The sequence below is a fragment of the Amblyomma maculatum genome, chromosome 4 (genome assembly GCF_055883805.1).
Source record: "Amblyomma maculatum isolate TAMU_Amacu chromosome 4, ASM5588380v1, whole genome shotgun sequence".
In the NCBI taxonomy this organism is placed as follows: domain Eukaryota; kingdom Metazoa; phylum Arthropoda; class Arachnida; order Ixodida; family Ixodidae; genus Amblyomma; species Amblyomma maculatum.
In genome coordinates this window covers 73,077,057-73,100,466 of record NC_139347.1, presented here as the reverse complement: position 1 = coordinate 73,100,466, position 23,410 = coordinate 73,077,057, and the positions used below count along the sequence as shown (strand labels likewise).

Below are 23,410 nucleotides of genomic sequence, written 5' to 3'. Positions count from 1 at the left end.
CTCTCCATGACGAAATGGAACTGACGCGTGGAACTCGGCGCATAGACTTGAAGGACTGTCCTGTATCTACCCTGTCTGCGTCGTTGGCTTCTTGAAAACCGCTTAACGTTAAAGCACTTAACACTTAACTTCTTGAAAAACACGTGTTCTTCGGTTGTCGTCGTCCGCGAGCACATCACTTCGTCAGTCAAGCCATCGCCTCCTGTAGAGGAGGCGATGGTCAAGCGTTTTCCGGTAACAACATCTTTTGTTTTGAAGAGACACGCACGCAGTAATCATTGGCAAACCTTCTAAATCAATATGGCAGTATTGGTTAACGTGCTTGTTCGCATCGTGGAAGCGTCGAAAATGTTCAAGGTAATGTAAAATGGATTACAATGTTCTTACATGCCTCTTATGGCATGTAAGACTGCTACTTCGTAGACTGCTACTTCAGGAAGCTTCCTTGTTGCGTGATTGAAGTATGACACCGTTTCGTAGTTCAGTAAAATGAGATGCATTGAATCTTATGATTTTTGGCTGGGATCAATGAAATATTTCGTTCCATCGAGAAATGCGTACTTGTGGTTCTCTTCATGGCGGGATTCAACTCTGCCCCACTCCAGTAATTTCGTAACCATAATGCAGTAGAACTGTAGAGGCTTTAAGGCTCGGCAGAAACGCGCGAACCTGCGTCTCTACCTAGAAACATTCGAGGCTTTGCCCGCCGGGGTCGCCCTCCAGGAGCCAGGAGCGGCAGCCAAGTTGGCTAATTACGCGACGTTCTAGCAAGACCCTTTGTCGTGTCTCCTCGTGCACAAATCACACACAGCCACCGAAATTGACCTCGATCTCAACATACCCTATTCATACATCCCGACCCCGCCGGGGTGGCGCAGTGGTTACGACGCTCGACTACTGTTCCCAAGGACGCGGGATCGAATCCCGGCCTCGGCGGCAGCTTTTCGATGGAGGTGAAAAGCAAGGCGTCCGTGTGCTGTACGGTGTCAGTGCACGTTAAAGAACCCCAGGTGGTCGAAATTTCCGGAGTCCTCCACTACGGCGTCTCTCATAGCCTGAGTTGCTTTGGGACGTTAAACCCCACAAACCAACCAAACCAACCAATCATACATCCCGGTGAGGATCCTCCCTCTTCGGCGATCAGATACTCCCCTGCACGTGCTTAACATATACTGCTCCCCGAAACTGAAGCGAGGGACCTTCGCGGGCATCTTTAACCCGTGCGCTTAAAGAGGCGGGTCGCAATCCCCTGCTGATTGTGGGCGACTTGAACGCCCTTAGCCAGATAAGGGGCTATCGTAAGGAGGAAGTGCGTAGACGCATGTTGGCAGAACTGGCGTCCACATTGGGCCTCACCCTTCACACCAACCCAGCATTTCCCGCCAGCGCAAGCAACTCGGTGACCCGAGACACATGCCCGGACCTCACCTTCACTCGACCCTTAAGCCACGCAGACTGGATCAACACCGAGGAGAGCCTCGGTAGCGACCACTGTATCCTCAACACAATCGTTTACACACGCCCCCTGAAGCTCACAGAACGAAAGCCCGTATCCCCAATTGGGCCACCTTTCGCCGAAATTTCCCAACAGAAACTAACACAAACATCACAGAGCAGGGCTACACGACTTGGTCCCAGTTAGTCATGGCGCACCTTCACTCCCACGAGAAACAAGTACAGCTCACAGAGGTAGTTACGGACGTGGATAACCACCTCCTGCATCTCTGCAAAGCACGCCGTGGCCTCACGCGCCGCTGGAAGCGTCAGAAACACAAGAAGCTCAAAGCGCGCCTTGCGGATCTCACCCGGCAGGAAGCAGAATGCGCGGCCCAACTCGCTGACTCCAACTAGGTGGACCGTTGCAACATGGCGGCGAGGCAAATGTTCAGCCGCAACACGTGGCGGCTCTTCCGAGCCCTCATAAATCCAACACAGATACGAACGGAAACGCAGAAACACCTACACAAAGCCATGCACTCATTCCAAGGAAACACAATGCAGCTGGCAGTGGCGCTACGCGATCGCTACCTGTGCACAATTCAGGACCCCAGCAGATCGGCCTATTCCTATGCAGGCAGGGGAAGCTCGGTGCTGGATAACCCATTCCGGCTCCACGATCTGCGTGCCAGTCTGACCAAAATGAAGAAGGGCACTGCACCGGGCGGGGATAAGGTCACCGTCAAACTTCTGGCAAACCTCCCTAACATGGCGCACCAGTGCCTTCTTGACTAATCAATGCGATTTGGACGGGGGAAACCCCCTTTCCGATTGAATGGAAGACGGCTCTCGTCACCTTTATTCCGAAATACGGGAAACCAGTCGACACGGACAACCTCCGGCCCATCTCTCTCACCTCGTGTGTGGGCAAATTGATGGAGACGATGGTGCAGGATCGGCTGTCTGAGTACCTTGAACAACACAATACTTTCGCGGACGCCATATTAGAATTTCACCCACACAGATCCGCACAGGATGTCCTGCTCCAACTCGACCGCGAAATACTGAACCCCATCACATGCACAAGAAACGACAAAATCGTGCTCGCCCTGGATCTTAAAGGGGCGTTCGACAACGTAACACACGAAGTCATACTCACGCACTTGAGTCAAACGCAGGGTGATACGAACACTTTCAACTATATCAAACTATTTCTCACAGACAGACTATCTTATATCCAAATACAGGATCAAGAAAACGGACCTTTTTTGCTCGGCACGAGGGGCACTCCGCAAGGCGCAGTGCGGTCCCCTCTGCTATTCAGCGTTGCAATGATGCGCTTACCTGCTCTGTTGGGTGCGGTCGAAGGGCTGCAGCACGCGCTGTACGCCGATGACACCACCCTCTGGGCCAGGCAAGGACATCTGGGGGACACGAAGAGCAGCCTGAAAATGGCTGCTAGCATAGTGAACCGCTATGCCCGTGGCTGTGGTCTCCAAAGCTCACCGCAGAAATCTGAGTTCGTGCATCTGCGCCCCTCGCGCTCATGCTGGACTCAAATCAATCTCTCCTTGCAAAGCGGTCCCACTCAATAATCTAAGGAAATCAAAGATCTTAGACTCTTTATACACAACCAGCGACGATGCGACACAATACTCGCCAAGCTCCGGCAGGTGGCGGAACAGGTGGGCCGCATGATCCGCCGGGTTACGATTCAAGGACGCCTTGCGGCTGGCGAACGCATTCATGACCAGTCGAATCTTGTATTCGACTCCCTACCTCCACCTGCGAAAACAGGACGAGGATACTCTCGAAGTTATCCACCGTAAAATTATGAAACGAGCACTGGGCCTCCCGGTCTCCACACCTACCAGCCGCCTCATGGCGCTGGGTGTGGTGAATACTTTCAAGGAGCTTCGGGAGGCCCATCTCACGAATCAGTACACGCGTCTCACAAAGACAGAGTCGGGTCGCCATCTTCTTGCGCGGCTTCACATCCAACACATCCAACTCACAGAGGAGAGATGTCGCATTCCCGAAAAATGGAGACGTGCCATCCATGTGCGGCCTCTCCCCGCCAACATGTCCGAAGAGGACCCCAATGGTCGACGCCTGGCCCGGGCAGAAGCCTTGGACCATCATTATGGAAGCAAACCAGGAGTTTCTACGTGGACATCTCCGGCGCTTACCCTAAGGGTTGGTACACAGCCGCGGTTATCCACAAGGGCGAAACAGTAGACGGCCTTACGTTCAAGGCCCAGTCACCAACCCAAGCAGAAGAGGTTGCCATCGCGGTCGCAGCCTCTGACTCCTCCTCCGAATACATACTAACCGACTCGCGAGAGGCCTGTCGGAACGTCCAACAAGGGTGAACTGCTCCACTAGCTTGCCACATCGACCAAAACTGTAGCCGAGATTCGGATCCTGGGTACCGATCTCTCGTTTGGGCTCCAGGTCATCAAGGTCCCCAAGGGAATGAGGCAGCCGACGCCGCCGCCCGCGCACTCTCTCTCCGGGCATTTCCCACGGGACCCGACTCGGAGCAGGTTGTGATTTCAGCCCAGCTTACAAATTTAAAGAAATATGTTAATATTACAGATCAAAGCACCAAACTCTTCCCATCCCGTCTAAATGTCTAGGGAAGGCTAACGAGAGGTTGCTCTTGCGCCTGCTCACCAATACAATGTTGTGCCCGGCTACTCCTAAACATTTAAACATTTTGATTCACAGTTTGACGGTCTGTGCTCGCACTGTGGGGAGGTGTCTGACATCTACCGCATGGTGTGGGCCTGCCAGAAAAACTCATCTTTGCCCCTTATCCCCAACCCCAACTGAGATAACTGAGAGGCGACCTTGTCCGGCTGCTGCACCCTAGAGGCCAAAAAGGTCTTAAAGCAGCACGCCCGGGCGTCTGCAAACGCCAATGGAGTGCCTGTCTGGGCATCCCACCTAGTGTCTATAACTCTCTGCAGATATGTTTCCACCACCGCCACCACAACCAGGGAACAAATTGAACTGTTCTAAGGGAACGAAGCTTTTTTTTACTATTGAGCATACGACAGCCTATGTGTCTTTGAATAAATCGATTGAACGAAATCGGTAATTGCTATGCGTGATAATAAAAAAAACGCCAATGTTGTACAACAGCGTGATACTCGCATATTTCTGCAAACCTGTCATGCAGGTGCATGTCGCCTTGAACAGGCGCCAGGTAGGTGACTGCTATATGAGTAAATGGAGCAGTCAACTCACTCCTAAAGCAAAGTAACGTTTGGATACGCTAACATACCTACTAAACTCGTCTGCTGCGACGCTGAGACGCTTCGTTTGAAACGCCACACTGGCCACTGGTTGCACTGAACGCAGCGATGCCAGTGAAGGAGCCACATGGTACTTTTAGGCCACGATTCCTCAAGCTGGCTTTCAGGAAAAATTTTTTTGTGGGAGGAAGGGCTTCTGTTCGGTGTTAAGATGAAGCTCATGCACGCTCTAGTCCTCACGCTTTCTTCACTGAGTTTACCTTTGGACTAGTCACACCGTAGTAGTTGCTCACAGCAGACTGTTTCACATATTCCTTGTCAGCACTTTGGAATTGTACATCACCATAAAAGTTTTGCTGCTTGTCACGCTGGTAGAGGTGAAAAACACGATTTGAAATGGTGCTGCCAATTCCTAAAAATTGAGAACCATGCTGCAAGCATAGGTGCAAGCAGACACCCATATATTCCACTAAGAACTATAAGGGCCTACTCTCTTTCCGTCCAGAATTCAAGCTATTTGCCTTGAGTGAAAATCGGAAATGAACACCGTGAGTTTTCTTCTTGCTGATCACTGTTTTCACTTGAAAAAAAAAAAAAGAAAAAACTCAAAATGTATGAATAACAATTGCAAATTCTAGATGGCTAACCAAAGACAGTTCTTCTTGGTCGCCAGTTGCTATTGGCAAGCAGATGAATCCGAGGAGCATGAGACATCTTCAGGGCACTCCGGACATTGGTGTGTTGTGCCAAAAAAAAAAAAAGCAGTTCTTTCACTTTTGTGTTCTTGTTATGATTCTAAATCTGAAAGCAATTTGTGTGGACGGAAAGAGCCAGTATTTGAACATAAATTCAGGGCGGCACTTTTAGTGGCCACACCTTATTGGAAAGTTGCACATGCTACCTCATGTGCAACTTTTTCCACCCGTCCTCCCCCTTTTCGAGTATTTTAGTTTTGCTGTTTTACGCTGTCTTTCAAACCTTGTTTGTTTGGGTTTGCCTAGGAGGGCTTTCTAGGTTACAAGCTTTTTGTGTGCGTCCTAGTCATAAACAGTGAATGGTGCAGCAAGCATAAAATAGTAACATCTTTTGTCTGTCTGCAATGCAATGTAGGTTGTGTTAATACAAAACAAAAATGGCAGTGGCTTAGCCCTGCTATGACTGTATTACGTAGCGTAAAGCATACCCAGTAGCGCGCGGCGCAACGGTCGTAAACACGGCTCCGGATAAAGTCATGCGTCGGAGAGGGGCGCACGCCGGCGGCGGCGAGGACCGCGCACAGGATGTGGCGAGGAGGCAACGCAACTGCGCCTCTCGTGACGTCACGCTGCTCTCGTGCATGTGCACAACGGGCGGTGCACAGTCACGCGAAACTCGGCTCTGACCCGCGTAGTGTAGGCGATTGGTTGAATCGGTTAATACATTGGCTGTGGCTAAACGTACATCGGACGGACCCGATCAATGGTCTTAAAGGTACGTCCGACGGACCCGGGCCGTTTTTCTCCGGGATACGTCGGACGGATCCGGGAAATATTTTTCAGAGGTACGGCGGACGGACTCGATCAGGGGTGGACCCGACTGTAGCTTTACGCTACAAAACAGGACATCAATGTGCATAATATTCTGATGCTGGGGTGTTAATATTGTTACAAAAGGACAACGAAGTGTTTCCTTCCCTTGCCTCGCGGAAGGGACAAGGAGACGACGACGAAGTGGGGCTGCTCTCGCGCATGCGCATAACAGGCGGTGCGCACTCGCGCGAAACTCGGTTCTGACCCGCGTAGGGTAGCTTTAAGCTACAAAACGAGATTATTGGGGGGTGCTGCAGAGCAAGATATTTTACGGCGGTGTTATGCCACAGAGAAGTCCTGCACCGTGGATGAAAACATTTAGGAAAAAAACAGACATGAAATGCTGGTGTCATGCTTATTTCAGGATCGCAATGGCCTCTTGTGGCGCTGGCCTGGGGCCCAATTTTTTTCTCTGTTACCAAATGTGAGCTGAGATGCGTGGTTAAGTTCCCACTGTTACTTGGAACTGTTCATGTCTATGCCTGGGGGTCTATCGCTGGAGCATTCTGAAGTGAGATATGTGGAGGGGGTCTCGCTGCAGCAGGTAGACTGTTATCGGCGGTGGTACCGTGGCGCGGTGTAAATTAGAATGGTGGTATAGTTTACTGATCTAAAACAATAATTAAGATATAGGGGAAAAAACGAGCATGATAGCATCTGCTACCAGCCCGTTTCAAAGGGGACGCTCCTATATTCCATCCATCCATCCATGTGCACCCTGTGACGCCACTCCCTTTTGGCGCATGCGCAGCTGGCGCGGTGGCGGCGGAAACTCGCAGAGCGGTGGAATTGGCGGCGGCTCCGACGCAGCTCTCCAACTGTGCTCCGTGTTACGTCAAGCGCTCATCGCGCATGCGCAGTTGGGGCTCTCTGGGCCTCCGTTGTTGTTGTTGTTGTTGTTGTGGCTGTAAGAAGGAGGAAAACTCAGCGCTTCCCCGAGACAGACAAGACTGGATTCGCACTCTTGAAAAATACAGCGAGTGCTTTTTTTCAGCATCGGACGTGAGGCAACCTCCGTTGGCAAAGCATCGCATCTCGGACGAAAACGCTCGACTGCTACAACAAAGCCCCTACCATGTATCGCACGGTGACAATATCCGCGGGCCTCCTACCGGCTCTGTAGCTGAGCCACCTCCGCTTTTTTTTTATTGATTTATAGGAAGGGAAAGGCGCGGTAACTGTCGCACTTGTTTTCTGTGGACACCTCAACCTCACAGTAAGGGAAGGGAGGAAGGTGGGAGTGAGAGTGTAAAGAGAGAAAGAGGATCCGTAGTGGAGGGCTAGGGAGTAATTTCGACCACCTGGGGATCTTTAACGAGCGCTGACATCGCACAGCACACGGACGCCTCTTCGTTTCGGCTCCATCGAAACGCAGCCGCCGAAGTCGGGTTCGAACCCGGGTACTCCGGCACAGTAGTCGGGCGCCTTACCACTGCACCACCCCGGCGGGGCTGCCACCTTCGTGCCTCGTGCGAAAAAAAAATCTGATTTATAGGAAGGGAATGGCGTGGTAACTGTCTCAATTGTTTTCTGTGGACACCTCAACCGCGCCGTTAGGCAAGGGAGGAAGGTGGGAGTGAAAGTGGAAGGAGAGAAAGATGAGCCGTAGTTAAGGGCTACGGAGTAATTTGACCACCTGGGGATCTTTAACGTGCGCTGACATCGCACAGCACACGGACGCCTCTTCGTTTCGCCTCCATCGAAACCTAGCCGCCGAGGTCGGGTTCGAACCCGGGTACTCCGGCACAGTAGTCGGGCGTCTTACCACTGCACCACCCCGGCGGGGCTGATTGATTTATAGGAAGGGAAAGGCACGGTAACTGTCTCACTTGTTTCCTGTGGACACCTCAACCGCACCGTAGGGGAAGGGAAGAAGGTGGGAGTGAAAGTGGAAAAGAGAAAGAGGAGCCGTAGTGGAGGGCTACGGAGTAATCTCTACCACCTGGGGATCTTTAACGTGCACTGACATCGCACAGCACTCGGACGCCTCTTCGTTTCGCCTCCATCGAAACGCAGCCGCCGAGGTCGGGTTCGAACTCGGGTACTCCGGCACAGTAGTCGGGCGTCTTACCACTGCACCACCACGGCGGGGCTAAAAAAACTGATTGCTTTATAGGAAGGGAAAGACGTGGTAACTGTCTCACTTGTTTTGTGTGGACACCTTAACCGCGCTGTAAGGGAAGGGAGGAAGATGGGAGTGAAAGTGGAGAGCGAGAGAAAGAGGAGCCGTAGTGGAGGGCTTCGGAATAATTTCGAACACCTGGGGATCTTTAACGTACGCTGACATGCACGGCGGGGCTAAAATTTATAAATCGCACTTTGTGACACTGCATAGCGCTGTTAATGTAAACTAAACGAATTAACGAACACAATGTCATAAAGGTATACTATTGTTGCGAAAGCAACACTACGCTAGGTCTGAGCGAGGCTGTTGCGGCGCGCGTCTTTCTCTTCCTCTTCTTTTTCTTCTCTACTTTCTCCTTCCGCACGGCGGGGCTACCTCGTGCGGAAGGAGATTTAAAGAAAGGCGCGGTAACTGTCTCACTTGTTTTTCTGTGGACACCGCTACCGCACCGTAAGGGAAGGGAGGAAGATGGGAGTGAAAGTGGAAAGAGAGAAAGAGGAGCCGTAGTGGAGGACTACGGAGTAATTTCGACCACCTGGGGATCTTTATCGTGCGCTGACATCGCACAGCACACGACGCCTGATTTATTTATAGGAAGGGAAAGGCGCGGTAACTGTCTCACTTGTTTTTCTGTGGACACCGCAACCGCGCCGTAAGGGAAGGGAGGGAGCGAAAGTGGAAAAAAGAGAAAGAGGAGCCGTAGTGGAGGGCTACGGAGTAATTTCGACCACCTGGGGATCTTTAGCGTGCGCTGACATCGCACAGCATACGGACGCCTCTTCGTTTCGCCTCCATCGAAACGCAGCCGCCGAGGTCGGGTTCGAACCCGGGTACTCCAGCACAGTAGTCGGGCGTCTTACCACTGCACCACCCCGGCGGGGCCTCTTCGTGCGGAAAGAGAAAGAGAAGAAAGAAAAAGAAGAGGGAGAGAAAGACGCGCGCCGCAACAGCCTCACTCAGACCTAGCGTAGTGTTGCAACGCTAGGTCTGAGCGTAACAATCGTATACCTTTATAACATTGTGTTCGTTAATTCGTTCAGTTTACATTAACAGCGCTATGCGGTGTCACAAACAAAGTGCGATTTATAAATTTTTACCGCTCCAAGCTGTCAATGAACGAATAACGTGGTAATAAATCACACACATTTTGTTTATTGATGTTCGTTTTCTGATGGGACATTGAGGCTCGTGCGTTCGAATGCTTTCGTAGCTCGTGTGCTCGATTTTCGTTAAAGCCGATTGTTAAAAGTGACCGCGTCCATCCTACCTTACTAGGAAGGTGGACGAGTGTTTGCCTGTATTTTTGTCAACTTCATATCCTCTCCTTGCGTTATACGCAAGATGCTGCATAATGTCAACATGTGTAAAACATCAGTAGGATGTAATAACCAAATAGTACATTTGTATGCCTGAATGCTCATTGTATTCTTGTAACATTTTCGTAAGTGCCCTTTATTGCTGTGTCAAAAGATCATCATGAAGCCTTGTCCTGTACCAGAACCTTCAGTACCAATAAAGTTCTCTTAAGATGTATTGTATTCTTGTACTGGATGAGCACGGCCTGGTGCCGGGGTTACCGTTATCAGCGTCGCCGTTACTCTGCCTGACCAGGACCAGATCATCGAGCATCAAGGCGGGCCCTGGATTCCGCCCACCGGATCGTCCAGGTGGTCCGCCTGTCAGCAACCCGCCCGGGCACCACTGCGTTTCGCCGTGGGAGCCAGGGCTCCGCTCCGCCATCTTGATGGCGTACGCCACCCCGCCCCCGAAAGCGAATTGCTTCATTTTCGAAGTACCAGAGGGCAGCACGGTCGACGAAATCATCGATGCCCTTGAATCCGTGACCGGCGTAGCCGGAGTCAAGTCCCTCCAACATATCGGAGGAGCCAAGTTCGGTGTAGCGGCGTCTTCTGACAGCGCAGCATCGAAGATCAAGAAGAAAGGAAGCATTCTCAACAACGGGTTTCAGTCCCAATAGCAAGTGTTGGCCCCGAAATCGTCCACGTGTCTATTTTCCGAGTGCCTCTGTGGGTGGCCGATGCAACGATTGCTGCAGTGATGTCAGCGTACGGTAACGTCCAGAATGTACACGAACCGGTCTTTAAAGGACGCCCCGGCGTTGGCACAGGAATCAGAGTAGTCAAAATAGAAATGAATAAGCCCATCCCCAATTTCCTTTCAGTTCAAGGTCACATGGTGATGTGTGATTATCGGGGCGTTCAGAAGGTGTGCTCCAAGTGCCGCCTGTCAGGCCACATCGGAAGAGACTACCACACCCCCGCTGTTCAAGATGCGGTATTTTCGGACTCGCCACGGAGGGGTGCGAAGAACCGTGCCGCAGGTGCGGTGGACATCACGCAGCTGTTGACTACGTGCGGCCAATGTCTTTTGCGGCGGCAGTGGCCTCCGAGGAACATAGAGCGCGCTCTCCAGCAGTAGAGCGACGAGAAGTCACACCGGGGGCTGACTCAGTAGGAGCTTCCGACACGGAAGAACTCACCATAGACGAGAAAACCGACGATGAAGTTTCTGACATCAATAAGGGCACCATAGATTCACCACGAGACTTCCCAGAACTTCCTTCCACATCATCTGACGAGTCGAGCGGAGACGCCAGCCGGAACATAGAGCAGCCGGATGACGCCGCTTCAACATCCAGCGACTCAACATTCCACTCCAGTGCAAGCAACACTTCGGACCTCACCGAGTTTCAACGTAACCCGGTTGCACGTGGCTCCCGAGCGACAGGAGGCGACGGCTCGACGGGTCGACACCGCATGCCACAAAGTGTTCCACAGAACATTCGAGTGAACAGACTTGTCACTGACTCTCGGAAAATAGACTTGAAAAACCCACTCAACCTCCTCGTCGGATCACTCACGGGCGACAACCTCATGGAGTGCGACCGCCAGACTGGGAAAAGGGGACATCCGGAGTCGGCAGACAGTGACGACTCGCCCAACTCGAGTAAGCCCAACAAAATTCCCATTGCCCAGGCGCAGTCTGGGCACGACTTTCCGTAGATAACAGTCTTTTATGTCCTTTTTTTTCCCCTCCTTAGTTCAAAATATCCGTGTGCGCACTTTCATAATAACAATGGCAGCAATTCATCTTTTAACTCTGAATGCTCAGGGCTTGAGGAACCTGAACAAACAGTGGGAGATTGTAAACTTTGCCCGTGCTCGCAATGTAGATATTCTTTTCTTGCAAGAGTGCAATTTTAGTTGTCCATATGATGTTCAATCTTTCTGTGATCGTTTTTGTGTTCATGCTTTTTTTACACTTACTGATTCACATATGTCTGGTGTTGGAGTTGTTTTCCTTAAACCACATTTTCGTCGTGGTGCCCACTGCGTATATGGTTTCGATGGTCGCACCTTGGCTGCAGATTTCAATGTGGAAGGCAGACGTGTGCGCGCACTTGTGATTTATGCTCCATCGCAGCGATCTTCCACCTCTGAGTTTTTCGATTCTTTGGATACCTTTTTGTTGGACAATTATCCCACCTTCATAGTTGGTGATTTCAACTGTGTTGAAGACCCCTACAGGGATGTTAGCGGTAGGAGAAAAGGTAGGCCCTATAGCGGGGTCCGAGCTTTAAAACAACTGGTACATAATTTCAAACTGAGAGATGCCTGGATAGAGTTGCACGGTGAAACGTTCGTTGCCACATGGCAACGAGGCAGGAATAAGAGTCGGCTAGACCGCTTTTACTTCCCAGAGAATCTTATTAATTATGTCACTAGTTGTGAAGTCCTTACGTTCCCACCCGATGTCCCGCGCATCTCCGACCATTACCCAGTTTTAGTGACACTCCACTTCAATCACCCTGTCCCACCTAGGGACCAGTGGAAAATGAACTTGACATTGGCCCACGACCCTCAAAGTGTAGCTTCCTTGAAAGAAGCCTTATCACGAACGTGCAGCCACGCTCCTCGACCGAGTAGCTGGGACGCTCTAAAGACCATATGGCGAACGGAGCTCATTAAAGCAGGTCGAAATAGAAGGGCACGTTTAACTGCCGAAATAAATGATACACTTCGTAGGGCACGCATTGTGCGACGGGGCGTGCCCCTCACGTTCACAATGCATGAATATCTGAACCAATTGCAAGCCAGCTATGAACTCTTACTTCGACTCAACTCCCGAACTGCGGCGCAGACATACATCAATGGAAGGCCGATCGCAGACCCTTCTGTACTGCGCAGTGTTCGCTGTGGCTCGTTAGAATGTCGAGAGGTGATCCCTTTCGTTCAGTTGCCGGACGGAACACAATCTGATCATGCTGATGACATTGAAGCCGTTTTTAGCACGTACTTTACGCACTTATTTACAACAGAGTGCAGAGATTCTGCGAGCCAAAGTACAACCATAAGCGATTTTTGCCCAGGCATAGCCTGCATTCCTGAGGAGAGTCGGGATAGTCTGTGTGGCCCAGTCACCCTAGAGGAGCTAAACTTTACGCTCCAAGGGATGAATGCCTCTGCTGCCGCAGGCCCTGATGGGTTACCACTTATTTTCTACAAAACTTTCTTCACCGAAATACACGCCCACCTGCTATCAATGCTTAATGGACTCCTTACTGATGGGCTTCGGCCAGAATAATTTCGTGAAAGCAAAGTTATACTCCTCCTGAAAAGTGGAGGCGTACCATCCGACCCGAGAGCATGGAGGCCCATTTCATTACTCAATTCAGACTATAAAATACTTGCCGCCATACTGGCGCATCGCATATCATCCTATCTCCCCGAAATGATAACCAATGTCCAGACATGTTATGTGCCGGAGCGCACAATTTTTTCTTCTTTAGCTTTAACCCGTGACCTCTTCACGTATGCCACACGCACGCAGGTCTCGGGCGTCTTTGTTTCCCTAGACCAAGAAAAAGCGTTCGATCGGGTAGAGCGAAACTATCTGTTTGAAGTACTAGAATGTTTTGGATTCCCTTGCGGATCTGATCAATGTCCTAAGACTCCTGTACACAGACTTGGAAGCCAGTCTCGTGATTAACAATCGAATCACTGAACCACTCCCTGTGAGCCGCGGCATTCGACAAGGATGCCCATTGTCCTCGATCCTGTTTGTCCTTTGCATAGAACCCTTGCTCCACCGGATACAATGTTGCCAGTCAATACGGGGCTTTCCCCTCCCAGGCCAAGGCGAGATCAAGGTTGCAGCATATGCAGATGACGTACCCCTGTTCATCAGAGATATTGACAGTTACAGAGCCTTCCTGCAGCTCTTCCACACATATAGCCACCTGTCGGGAGCGCGTCTCAACCCAGCTAAAAGCCAAGCTCTCAGCTTTGGATCTTTTAGTGATGACTTCCCAGACGGAGTGCAGTTTGTAGATGGTGTCAAAGTCCCGGGCGTCACGTTTTTGGCGTCCGGAGAAGTAGCCCGCACCACCTGGAAAGAAATAAAACGCAAAGCTGAAAAGCGAACAGAAATAGCCAAAACCTTTCACCTACCGTTCTCAGAACGCGCATACCTGATCAAAACTTCCATCATAGAATCTCTTTTCTATGTTGCCAAGGTCGCACGTCCTCCTCGTCGAGTCCTTCAGAGTTTAGCCACCCTGTGTGGCTCGTTTTTCTGGGATGGCCATGCGGAAAGCGTGGCAAGGTTTTTGTTCGACTCCCTACCAACATGGGAGGCTTCAGCATCCCAGATCTTGATGTCACGTGTCGTGCATTGGCCTTGAAAACCATGTGGGACCTGATTTCTGACACAATGTATCGAGGCAGCGAGCTGTCCTCATACCTAATGGGTATGTCGTGTCGTTTCTTTGATCTTCCTGTTCGGAAGGGCCCGGCGGCCGAGAGACCGCCACCCTTTTACATGTATGTAATCAACTCATTGCATTTCTTTAATAACGCGATGCCTGAATGGGACCCTAGAGAAATGACTGCGAGCGAGCTTTGTGAAGGTGTAGCGCTCCAAGCTCTTGACGATGACCAATGCAGGAAAATGCGCAAAAGAAGGCGGATGAATCGCACCATTGTTTCCCTCCCAGCAGATGTAAGAAGCTTTACTTGGCTCCGGCAATGGGAAGCGCTACCCACGGCCGATCTTGTGGCGTGGGGCGTGGCGCCCTCCGCCTCAAGCCCGCAATGCGGTCGCACCGAAACTTTAAATCACGCCGTCTACGAATGTCAGGTTGCGCGCATTTTTTGGTGCCTTTTAACCCGCATGTTTCAGACACACATTCAGTGGCAAAGCCGTCACCGAGATGCGTTTGCCGAACTCATCATGTGCATTGGCGCTTTCGTACTTTGGAAGCGGAGAGGATATGCGCATCTGCGGGGACGCCCGCAGAGAGCCATGTTCCCTCTGCTCCATCGTTTCAGAACTCTTATTGAGGCATCTAAATGAAGAACTTGTAATGCTCGGAGAGGAGGCCTCCCTCCTGCATTGGTCAACGCGCTTCATTTCCATTGTTAATGGAAAAGTGACCGCGTCCTTCCTACCTTACTAGGAAGGTGGACGAGTGTTTGCCTGTATTTTTGTCTACTTGCATATCCTCTCCTTGCGTTATACGCAAGATGCTGCATAATGTCAACATGTGTAAAACATCAGTAGGATGTAATAACCAAATAGTACATTTGTATGCCTGAATGCTCATTGTATTCTCGTAACATTTTTGTAAGTGCCCTTTACTGCTGTGTCAAAAGATCATCATGAAGCCTTGTCCTGTACCAGAACCTTCAGTACCAATAAAATTCTCTTAAACGTCAGTCCCTCTCTGACGGGGCAACTACGGAGCCCTCCCCCGATAGCGAGCCTGTGACGGAAGTGACAATCTCTCAGAGCGACTCCGACACTTCCTCAGACGTACCCGGCTCTGAGTCCCTAGCAGTGGAGTCGCAACCTGTGGCGGGCCAGCACACGCACGGCGACAAACTGCAGACGACGCCTGCTCCACATGTGGAGTCGGCAATTCTGGAGGCTGTGCTGAACGGCCCGCGCCTCCTGCACTCGGCGGCTTCTGGCCCCGTCCTCCCGAGTAAGGAAGCTACCCTATCTGGCGTTACGGTGGCAAGACGCTCTGGTTTCGTGATGCCGCAACGCATGAGTGCGGGCCGCGCTATGAAAGCGCCTTTGGCGGACGACGGCAAGCGTCACTTTTCCGGCACAGAGAGCTGTGCATCTTCTTCGAACGCATCAGCGCCGCATAAGAAGGTGCGAAAGGCACCAGACGGCTCCGAGATGGATTTCTCGGACGCCCAGTCGTAGCCACCATGGCGCTGCCTCTCAGGCTCAACAGCCGCTGCGGCCGCACCCTCCTCTTCCTCTTCGCATGTCTGGCGGTGGCTTCGACGCGGCTCAGTCGGCGCCGACCAGCGGCCACCGCTTCTCGCTCCCGGCTCATAGTCGTCTCGGCTGCGTCGCTGCGGCCTGCGAAGGATGAACTGCGTGCGTTCCGTGCACTGTGTGTGTGTGTGTGTGTGTGTGTGTGTGTGTGTGTGTGTGTGTGTGTGTGTGTGTGTGTGTGTGTGTGTGCGTGTGCGTGTGCGTGTGCGTGTGCGTGTGCGTGTGCGTGTGTGCGTGTGCGTGTGTGTGTGTGTGTGTGTGTGTGTGTGTGTGTGTGTGTGTGTGTGTGTGTGTGTGTGTGTGTGTGTGTGTGTGTGTGTGTGTGTGTGTGTGTGTGTGTGTGTGTGTGTGTGTGTGTGTGTGTGTGTGTGTGTGTGTGTGTGTGTGTGTGTGTGTGTGTGTGTGTGTGTGTGTGTGTGTGTGTGTGTGTGTGTGTGTGTGTGTGTGTGTGTGTGTGTGTGTGTGTGTGTTTGACTGTGGTTTTGTTTGCACAGACGCGCGCGCCACACGGAAAATGTCGAGGCCCGGGCCCGCAGGAATCAACACTCAACTCCCCGAGCGCCTCCCTAGTGCTGATTAGCGGACACGTTCACAGACTTCGCCCGACGAACTTTTCTGTGAGTCTGTTATGTTCTTCTCCGTTTGTTTTGTTTCTGCGATATGTATAGTCGTCTTTGTTCCTCCTCCCTTTTATGATGGCTCTTTTTCGTTTTGTTTCCTTTAACGCGCAAGGCTTTCGCCACCCTGACAAGCAATGGGAGGTGCTTTATCTTGTGCCTTCGCATCGAGTAGATGTTTTGTTTTTGCAGGAGTGCAACTTCCGCACCCCCGCCGATGTGCTTTCTTTTCGTTCTCGTTTTAATGTTGAGGCCTTTTTTTTTCGTTAACGGACTCACGGTGTTGTGGCGTAGGCGTGATCTTTCCTTCACCAGCATACAGGGCATGTGCTCATTGTACATATGGCATAGATGGGCGCATGATTGTCGTTGACATTTTTCTGAATGGCCGCAGGACTCGTTTTGTCAACGTATATGCGCCAGTCAAGCGTAGTCTGACAAACGAGTTCTTTCGATCCATCATGACATACTTTCTCGACAACGGACCCCACTTTATGCTCAGGGATTTGAATTGTGTTTTAGACACAATGCGCGACATCAGGGGGCCTGGTCAGGGCGCCTCCAATTACCACGCGAAAGAACTTGGAAAACTAGTGCGATCATTACGCTTAGAGGACGCGTGGGTCACTCTTCACAGAGACCATTTCGAGGCAACACGAGTCTGGAGCCAGAGCGCGAGCTGAATAGATCGAGTTTACATGCCCTCCGCCATGGCACCTGACTTGCTACAGTGCCGAGGTATTGCCTTTCCCACCAGGCCTTAAACTAAGTGATCACTTCCCGGTCACGGTTACTCTGCGAGCAGCTCCGGGCCGTGCAAACAGCCCCCTGATGTGGCGCATGGATGCAGCGATACTACGCGATGAACAGTGCTTCACTGATATAAGCCGAGAGTTGTGCTTGTCTGTGGCAGCAGTTAGTGACATAACACCTGTTACCTGGGACGCGTTGAAAACACGCTGGCGCGATGTTCTTGTGTGTGCGGGGAAGGCGCGGCGTGTCCGCATTACGACCGTGCTGAATGACGTTCTGCGCCGTATGCACTTCGTACGGGGCGGCGAAACGCTTATGTTCGCGATGCGCGAATATCTCGAGACGCTGCGCGAACGTTATCACCGCATCCTCGAAGACAGTTCTCGCGCATCACTCTCAGCGGGACCATGAAACGTACCGCTTGAAGATGCCGCGGACCTCGGACACGCTCGAGCCGTTGGCCAGCGCAGTAACAGGCGAACGCGCGTGGAGAGCGTCACGTTTGCGGACGGTACGACGTCTTCGGATCCCACGGACATCCGCAACTCGTTTACCGAGCATTTCGCGGCCCTTCTTTCGTCGCAAGGCCTCGACCAGGAGGAGCATTTTCAAGAAGCGGTCGGCTTCTCCTGTGGGCCTCTCCCTCAACTTCCAGAAGACGCATGTTCGGCACTTAAGGAGCCGGGAACTTTGGAGGAGGTGCGTTGTGCCTTAGGCGCCATGAACCAGTCGACCGCTCCCGGTTCTGATGGACTTGTAACTGGTTTTTATTATACTTTCTTTGACATCCTCTGTCCTTCTTTACTTAAGCTCGTAAATTTTTTCCTCGAGAGCGGCACCAAGCCACCCTCGTTCAGTGTCGGCTGTATCGTTCTAATACCGAAGGAGGGCATGACGCCGTCGAGTCCGTCATCGTGGCGACCGATTACCCTCCTTAACACCGACTATAAACTTGTAGCCACATTGCTAGTCCGTACGGTGCGAATCTACCTTCAAGACTTGGTTAGCCCATACCAGTCCTGTTCGGTACCTAGACGATCGGTTCGCTTCGCTGACACTGACGAGAGACGTCTTCGAATACGCCTGTTCCAAACGGATCACTCGGGCTTTTGTTTCCTTGGACATGGCAAAGGCCTTCGACTGCGTAGAACATGGTTACTTGTTCGCCGTGCTCCGCTCATTTGGTTTTCCTGACGAATTCTTTCAGCTCCTACGCGGCCTTTACACAGATCTTAGCAGTGAACTAGTACTGAATGGCCAAATTGCCGGCAGCTTTCAGATTACGGGGAGAGTGCGTCAGGGGTGCCCGCTCTCGCCAGTATTCTTCATACTTTCGCTCGACCCGCTGCTGCGTATAGGGTCGCCGCGGACAGGCGTGTTCGAGGTTTTCCATCAGTAGGACAGGAGACTGTCGTTGTATCTGCATACGCGGACGACATTTCACTCTTCGTCCGTGACAATGACAGCTTCATTGTTTTTTTTAACATCTTTTCAGAATACGCAGCTGTATCAGGAGTGCAGCTCAACCCGAAGAAAAGTAACTCTCTCCGCTTCGGTCAGTTCAGGGGCCCTTTAGCCGCCGCCGTACCGTTTGTGAACGCAGTGTTTGAGCCAAATGGAGGCTCCCCCCGGACATGGGACGTAGTTCTCTCGCGAACCACGCACGCCCTTTCTGACGCAGCGCGTTTACACCTCGCGCTCGATGCTAAAGTTAGCGTCGTCAAGACACGAGCGTGCGCTTTCACCTTTTATATGGCGCGTATCGCGACAATCCCGCGCCGGGTGGTGAACAGACTCGCGTCCCTTATATGGACTTTTGTTTGGGATGGCAAGACAGCGCTAGTCGCCCGTCACATCCTACACCTTCCGAGGAGCAGGGGAGGCCTTGGCCTTCCGTGCATCCCGACAGTGGCCCGAATACTCGCGTTAAGGCTGGTAGAGAGGCTATTAACTGAGTCCTACCCTGGTCGCACGCTCATCCTGTACTGGATGAGCACGGCGCGTCGTGTGCTTACACCCGAACAATACCTCGGTTCACAAGCGGGCAGACCTCTGCCTTTTTACCGCGAGGTTGCCAAGATAAAGTCGACTCTAGATGCAGACCTGTCAGATGTTAATGTAGGCGACCTACCAGCCATACGCATCAGCGAATTAGTAGCCGTTCGCAGGCTTTCAGCTGATGAGCAACGACAGACCAATGTACGCAAATGGCGAGCGTGGGCACCTTGTCGGCTGCCAAATGAAGTGCGAGATTTTGACTGACTTAGGCGCTAGGGCGTCCTCCCCACGAGACAGCGCTTTGCCAGATGGGGTGTTGTACCAAATGACCAGTGTGCCAACTGCGGTGCTCCCGAGAGCCGCTGTATGTTTTTTCGAATGTGTAGTTGCGAGAACAATGTGGCGGCTCGCATATAGGATGTTTAATGTCCGCATGAACCCTGGCTTCAGGCGCCGGCGCAACCCTTTTGAACACCTTGTGTTCAGTGTGGTTCTGTTTGTGTTGTGGCGTCGCAGCTGCCTCGCTGAGGCGCGCCGAACTCCCACCCGAGCAATGTACCCAGCCCTGCAGAGGCGGCGCCTCGTCGTCTGGAAGTATCTGCCTGGGCAGTTAGAAACTGACGGCGAGACGCGGTTTCTGCGGCGCTGGCGCACGCGCTTCTGTGTTGTACGAGGCAGCAGACTTGAGATGACTGTCGTCCTTTATTAGAACCCTTCTCGTTTATACTGTTTTCCCCTGTCTGGGAAATCATGTTATATTTAGTTTATTATGCATATGTAACCTATAGTGCTTTATATAGTGCTTTGTTTTGTGAGTAATGTGCGTTTTTGTATGCATGTATGTATGTACCCAATTAATTATCTTTCTATGTTTCCCCTCTCTGGCGAATCTTATTTTTAGTTTATTATGCATATGTAACCTATAGTGTTTGTATAGTGCTTTGTTGTGTAATATGCGTTTCTGTATGTATGTATGTATGTATGTATGTATGTATGTATGTATGTATGTATGTATGTATGTATGTATGTATGTATGTATGTATGTATGTATGTATGTATGTATGTATGTATGTATGTATGTATGTATGTATGTATGTATGTATGTATGTATGTATGTATGTATGTATGTATGTATGTATGTATGTATGTATGTATGTATGTATGTATGTATGTATGTATGTATGTATGCATATATGTATGTATGTATGTATGTATGTATGTACTCAATAAATTCTCTTTTTGTGTCCGTTTTTTCATCGTTCAGGACGACAGGCTTGTTATGCCAGCTTCGCCATACTAACCATTAAATTTCTCATTGTAATTCCTTTTGAGCTTGTGTTGTGTGGGTATTCATGAACACGGAATAACTATTAATATGCGATTGTTGCTAGTATCGCACCTTTCGTTGTCCTCCCATGTATGTACTACAGTGCATGTGTGTGTATACACAAGTACCTATGTGTGTGGAAGACAATAAATTCCCTCTACTAATGTGAATGTCTTATGTCTAATAAAACGTTTTCTAAACACATATGGTGCCCTACCAATTACGCACAGCGACACCATCCACTTACTTGGCATTGATTATGAGGCACGTGGGATAGCAGTTTCGGTGCGGACTACCGTCTTAAACGAGGTGACTACAGCCAGTGCCTTTGAACTACCCATGCTGGAGAAACGCTCCCTTGTCCATATTGTTTTCTGCGGGCGAATATCGTATCTCGCACATGTAGCGCAGCCACCTCTAAGAATTTTGCGCTCCCTTCAGTCTCTTGTAAGTTCATTTCTTTTGGGCAGGTCGCACGGAACTAGTATGCCGTGCGGCACTCGGCCAGCCACGTTCGAAGGGTGGGTTTGGCTTCCCTTCTTTGTCAGTCTGCTGCCGGCTGCTGGCTCTACGCTACCTTCTTCGTTTGCTGCAGGGTGATGAGTGCCCAGCACGGGTGCTTGCCTTTTATTTTTTAGGGACAAGTGTGAGGGAGCTTGTCCCTGACATACCACTCAACAGGGGACCTCAGGCTTTCCGGATGCCTGTTTTTAATTCGTGTATGATGGCATTTCGTCGCCACGCCCGCCATGTGAGCCCTGACTTAGACATCTCGGCGAACAGAGTAGTGGAGTCAATGGGAACATCACTACTTCCGCTAGTGTCTGCGGAAATTACGCGAAGGGCAGATTCCACTTGTTGGTTACTACTCACAGCGTATTTTCTGTCAGGGCATTTACGTGACTTTACGTCGCTTTTGGAGTTTGGGGTTTTGCCTACACGAGATCGGCTGCAACGATGGGGTATTGTGCGTACCGCTCAGTGCGTCAGCGGCCCCCTTCAGGAATCCAATCGTCACATGGCCCAGCAATGCGTCGTTTCTCGTGTTTTTTTTTTAGGGCAGTTCATGCCGGTTTCAGAAGTATAGATATTAACCGATCTCAGATAAATGGTAGATGTCCTCGCGGTCGCTTTGCACGATTGCTGATTGTAGCTGGCGCTTTCGCGTTATGGCGCAATCGTTGTGAGGCTGTCGCATCGAACCGGCGCCGACGTGCGCTTTTCCCTGTCTTGGTGCGTCAACGAAAGGAGATCGTAAGCTTTCTGGCTGAGGAACTTTTCTACCTTGGGAAGCGAGAGTTCCGTCGTCAATGCTCTTGCCCTTTTGTTTCCGTATTCGACGGACGAGTCCGGGTGGTTTTTAACCCACTTTGGTACCTAATATAATGCAAATATTTATGTTCACATCGCAACCCACATGTGCAATGCATACTGTACATGCGATTGCTGTATATATCTATTTTATTTGGCAAATTATTCTACACCTTAATGTATATTGCTATTCAAAATTGTATATAGTGTTACTTAGTTGTATTCGCTGTTCGTGATGAGGATGAAGAAGTGCAACAGACTACCAGTAGACGACGAAGCTGAGTGTTGTGAAATCGGTGCCCTCATCAACGTTAGTTGTGCGGACAGCTTTCGGACTGTAAATCTTCCACGTAACAATATCATCCTCACAAACTTCCAAATTTTAATATGTATGTAAATACTGATTTGTGATGTATTTGTTCCTTAGGATGTATCTTATGTGCACTTTCCTTTGTTGTTAATCATGTGTATTTCCTGTTTTGGTCATTTATCGCCGCTCATGAAAATGTCTAATGTGAACGTCTAATGTCTAATAAAACTTTTTTAAACACCTTCATCAAGATTTGCCTCCAAGAGTGGGGGAAGAAGATGGCGCGGGAAGAGAGAGAAGAAATCCGAGTTGTCTCGGATGCCATCATCGCGCTATCGGCCCCATTTTCTTAGGGACCGAGCATCGCCGCGATGTTGCCCACCCTGCGTAAGGAGCTAACATCGTCTTCTAAATCAGCGCTGCGACAGACTTCGTGCAACAGCACTCGCTGAACAATGGGGAACCGAGTCATGGTGTTCCCGTCATCTTCTACGCCGTCGCCTTGGCAGAAAGAACGAAACCCTCTCTGCAGTCGAAGATCCACTTACCGGCCTTATTGTTACGGACCCTGAGTAGGTGTTATGTTTAGCACGCGATTTCTACATCGAACTTTATGCTGCTGAGCTCTGCACCCCACATCGTTCCAGCTGCAGGCAGCAACTGACGCACCTAACCTGGACGAACATGGCTGTCGTCTGAAGAGCTACACACAGCCTTAAAACAGATGAAGCCAAACAGAAGCCCGGGAATGGACGGACTCCCGTCAGCCTTTTTAACATAATGTTCTGGCGTCGCTAAAGACCGCTTTCACCAACTTAGCAAACGACGCCTTAGAGAGAGGGGAACTAACTCCAAGCATGAACGAAGGCCTCATCACACTCATGTGCAAGGACACCTCCAGGAGCAGTGACCTTAAAGCTTGGAGGCCAATAAGCCTTCTAAATACGAACTACAAGGTAATTGCCAAACGTCTCTCTTTGCGCCTGACGACTGCTCTATGTCAGTAGTAGTCCGGCACAAGGATTGCTGTGTCCCAGGCCGCTCGATAGAACTCCATGGCATGGCTCTGAGAGACCTTTTGACATGGATGGAATCGGGCAGCCTCAATGGCTTTCTTTGCTCCCTGGATCAAGAGAAGACATTCGACAGCCTGAGTCACGAGTTCCTGTTTAGGACACTTGAGCTAGCGCGCATTCCCGTACAATACATAAATATGTGCAAGGCGCTTTATGCGGAGCCACAAGCAGCAGTCATTGTACAGGGGCACATCTCAATGCCTCTCCCCGTGGAAAGGGGTGCGACAAGGTTGCCTCCTCTCCCCATTGCTCTATGTCATAGCGATTGAACCCCTCCTGCAAAAGATTGTTACAGATGGCGGCATCCGCAAAAC

General features: G+C 50.8%; 1 protein-coding gene across 1 annotated transcript in view; it reads left to right on the top strand.

Moving 5' to 3' along the window:
* Positions 1 to 23,410, top strand: part of LOC146191396 (uncharacterized) — a 151,456-nt gene that overhangs the window by 92,428 nt on the left and 35,618 nt on the right. The window contains 2 exon segments of the mRNA XM_084600316.1: positions 2,085 to 2,120; positions 15,170 to 15,396. Coding sequence (XP_084456442.1) covers positions 2,085 to 2,120; positions 15,170 to 15,396 — 263 coding nt within the window.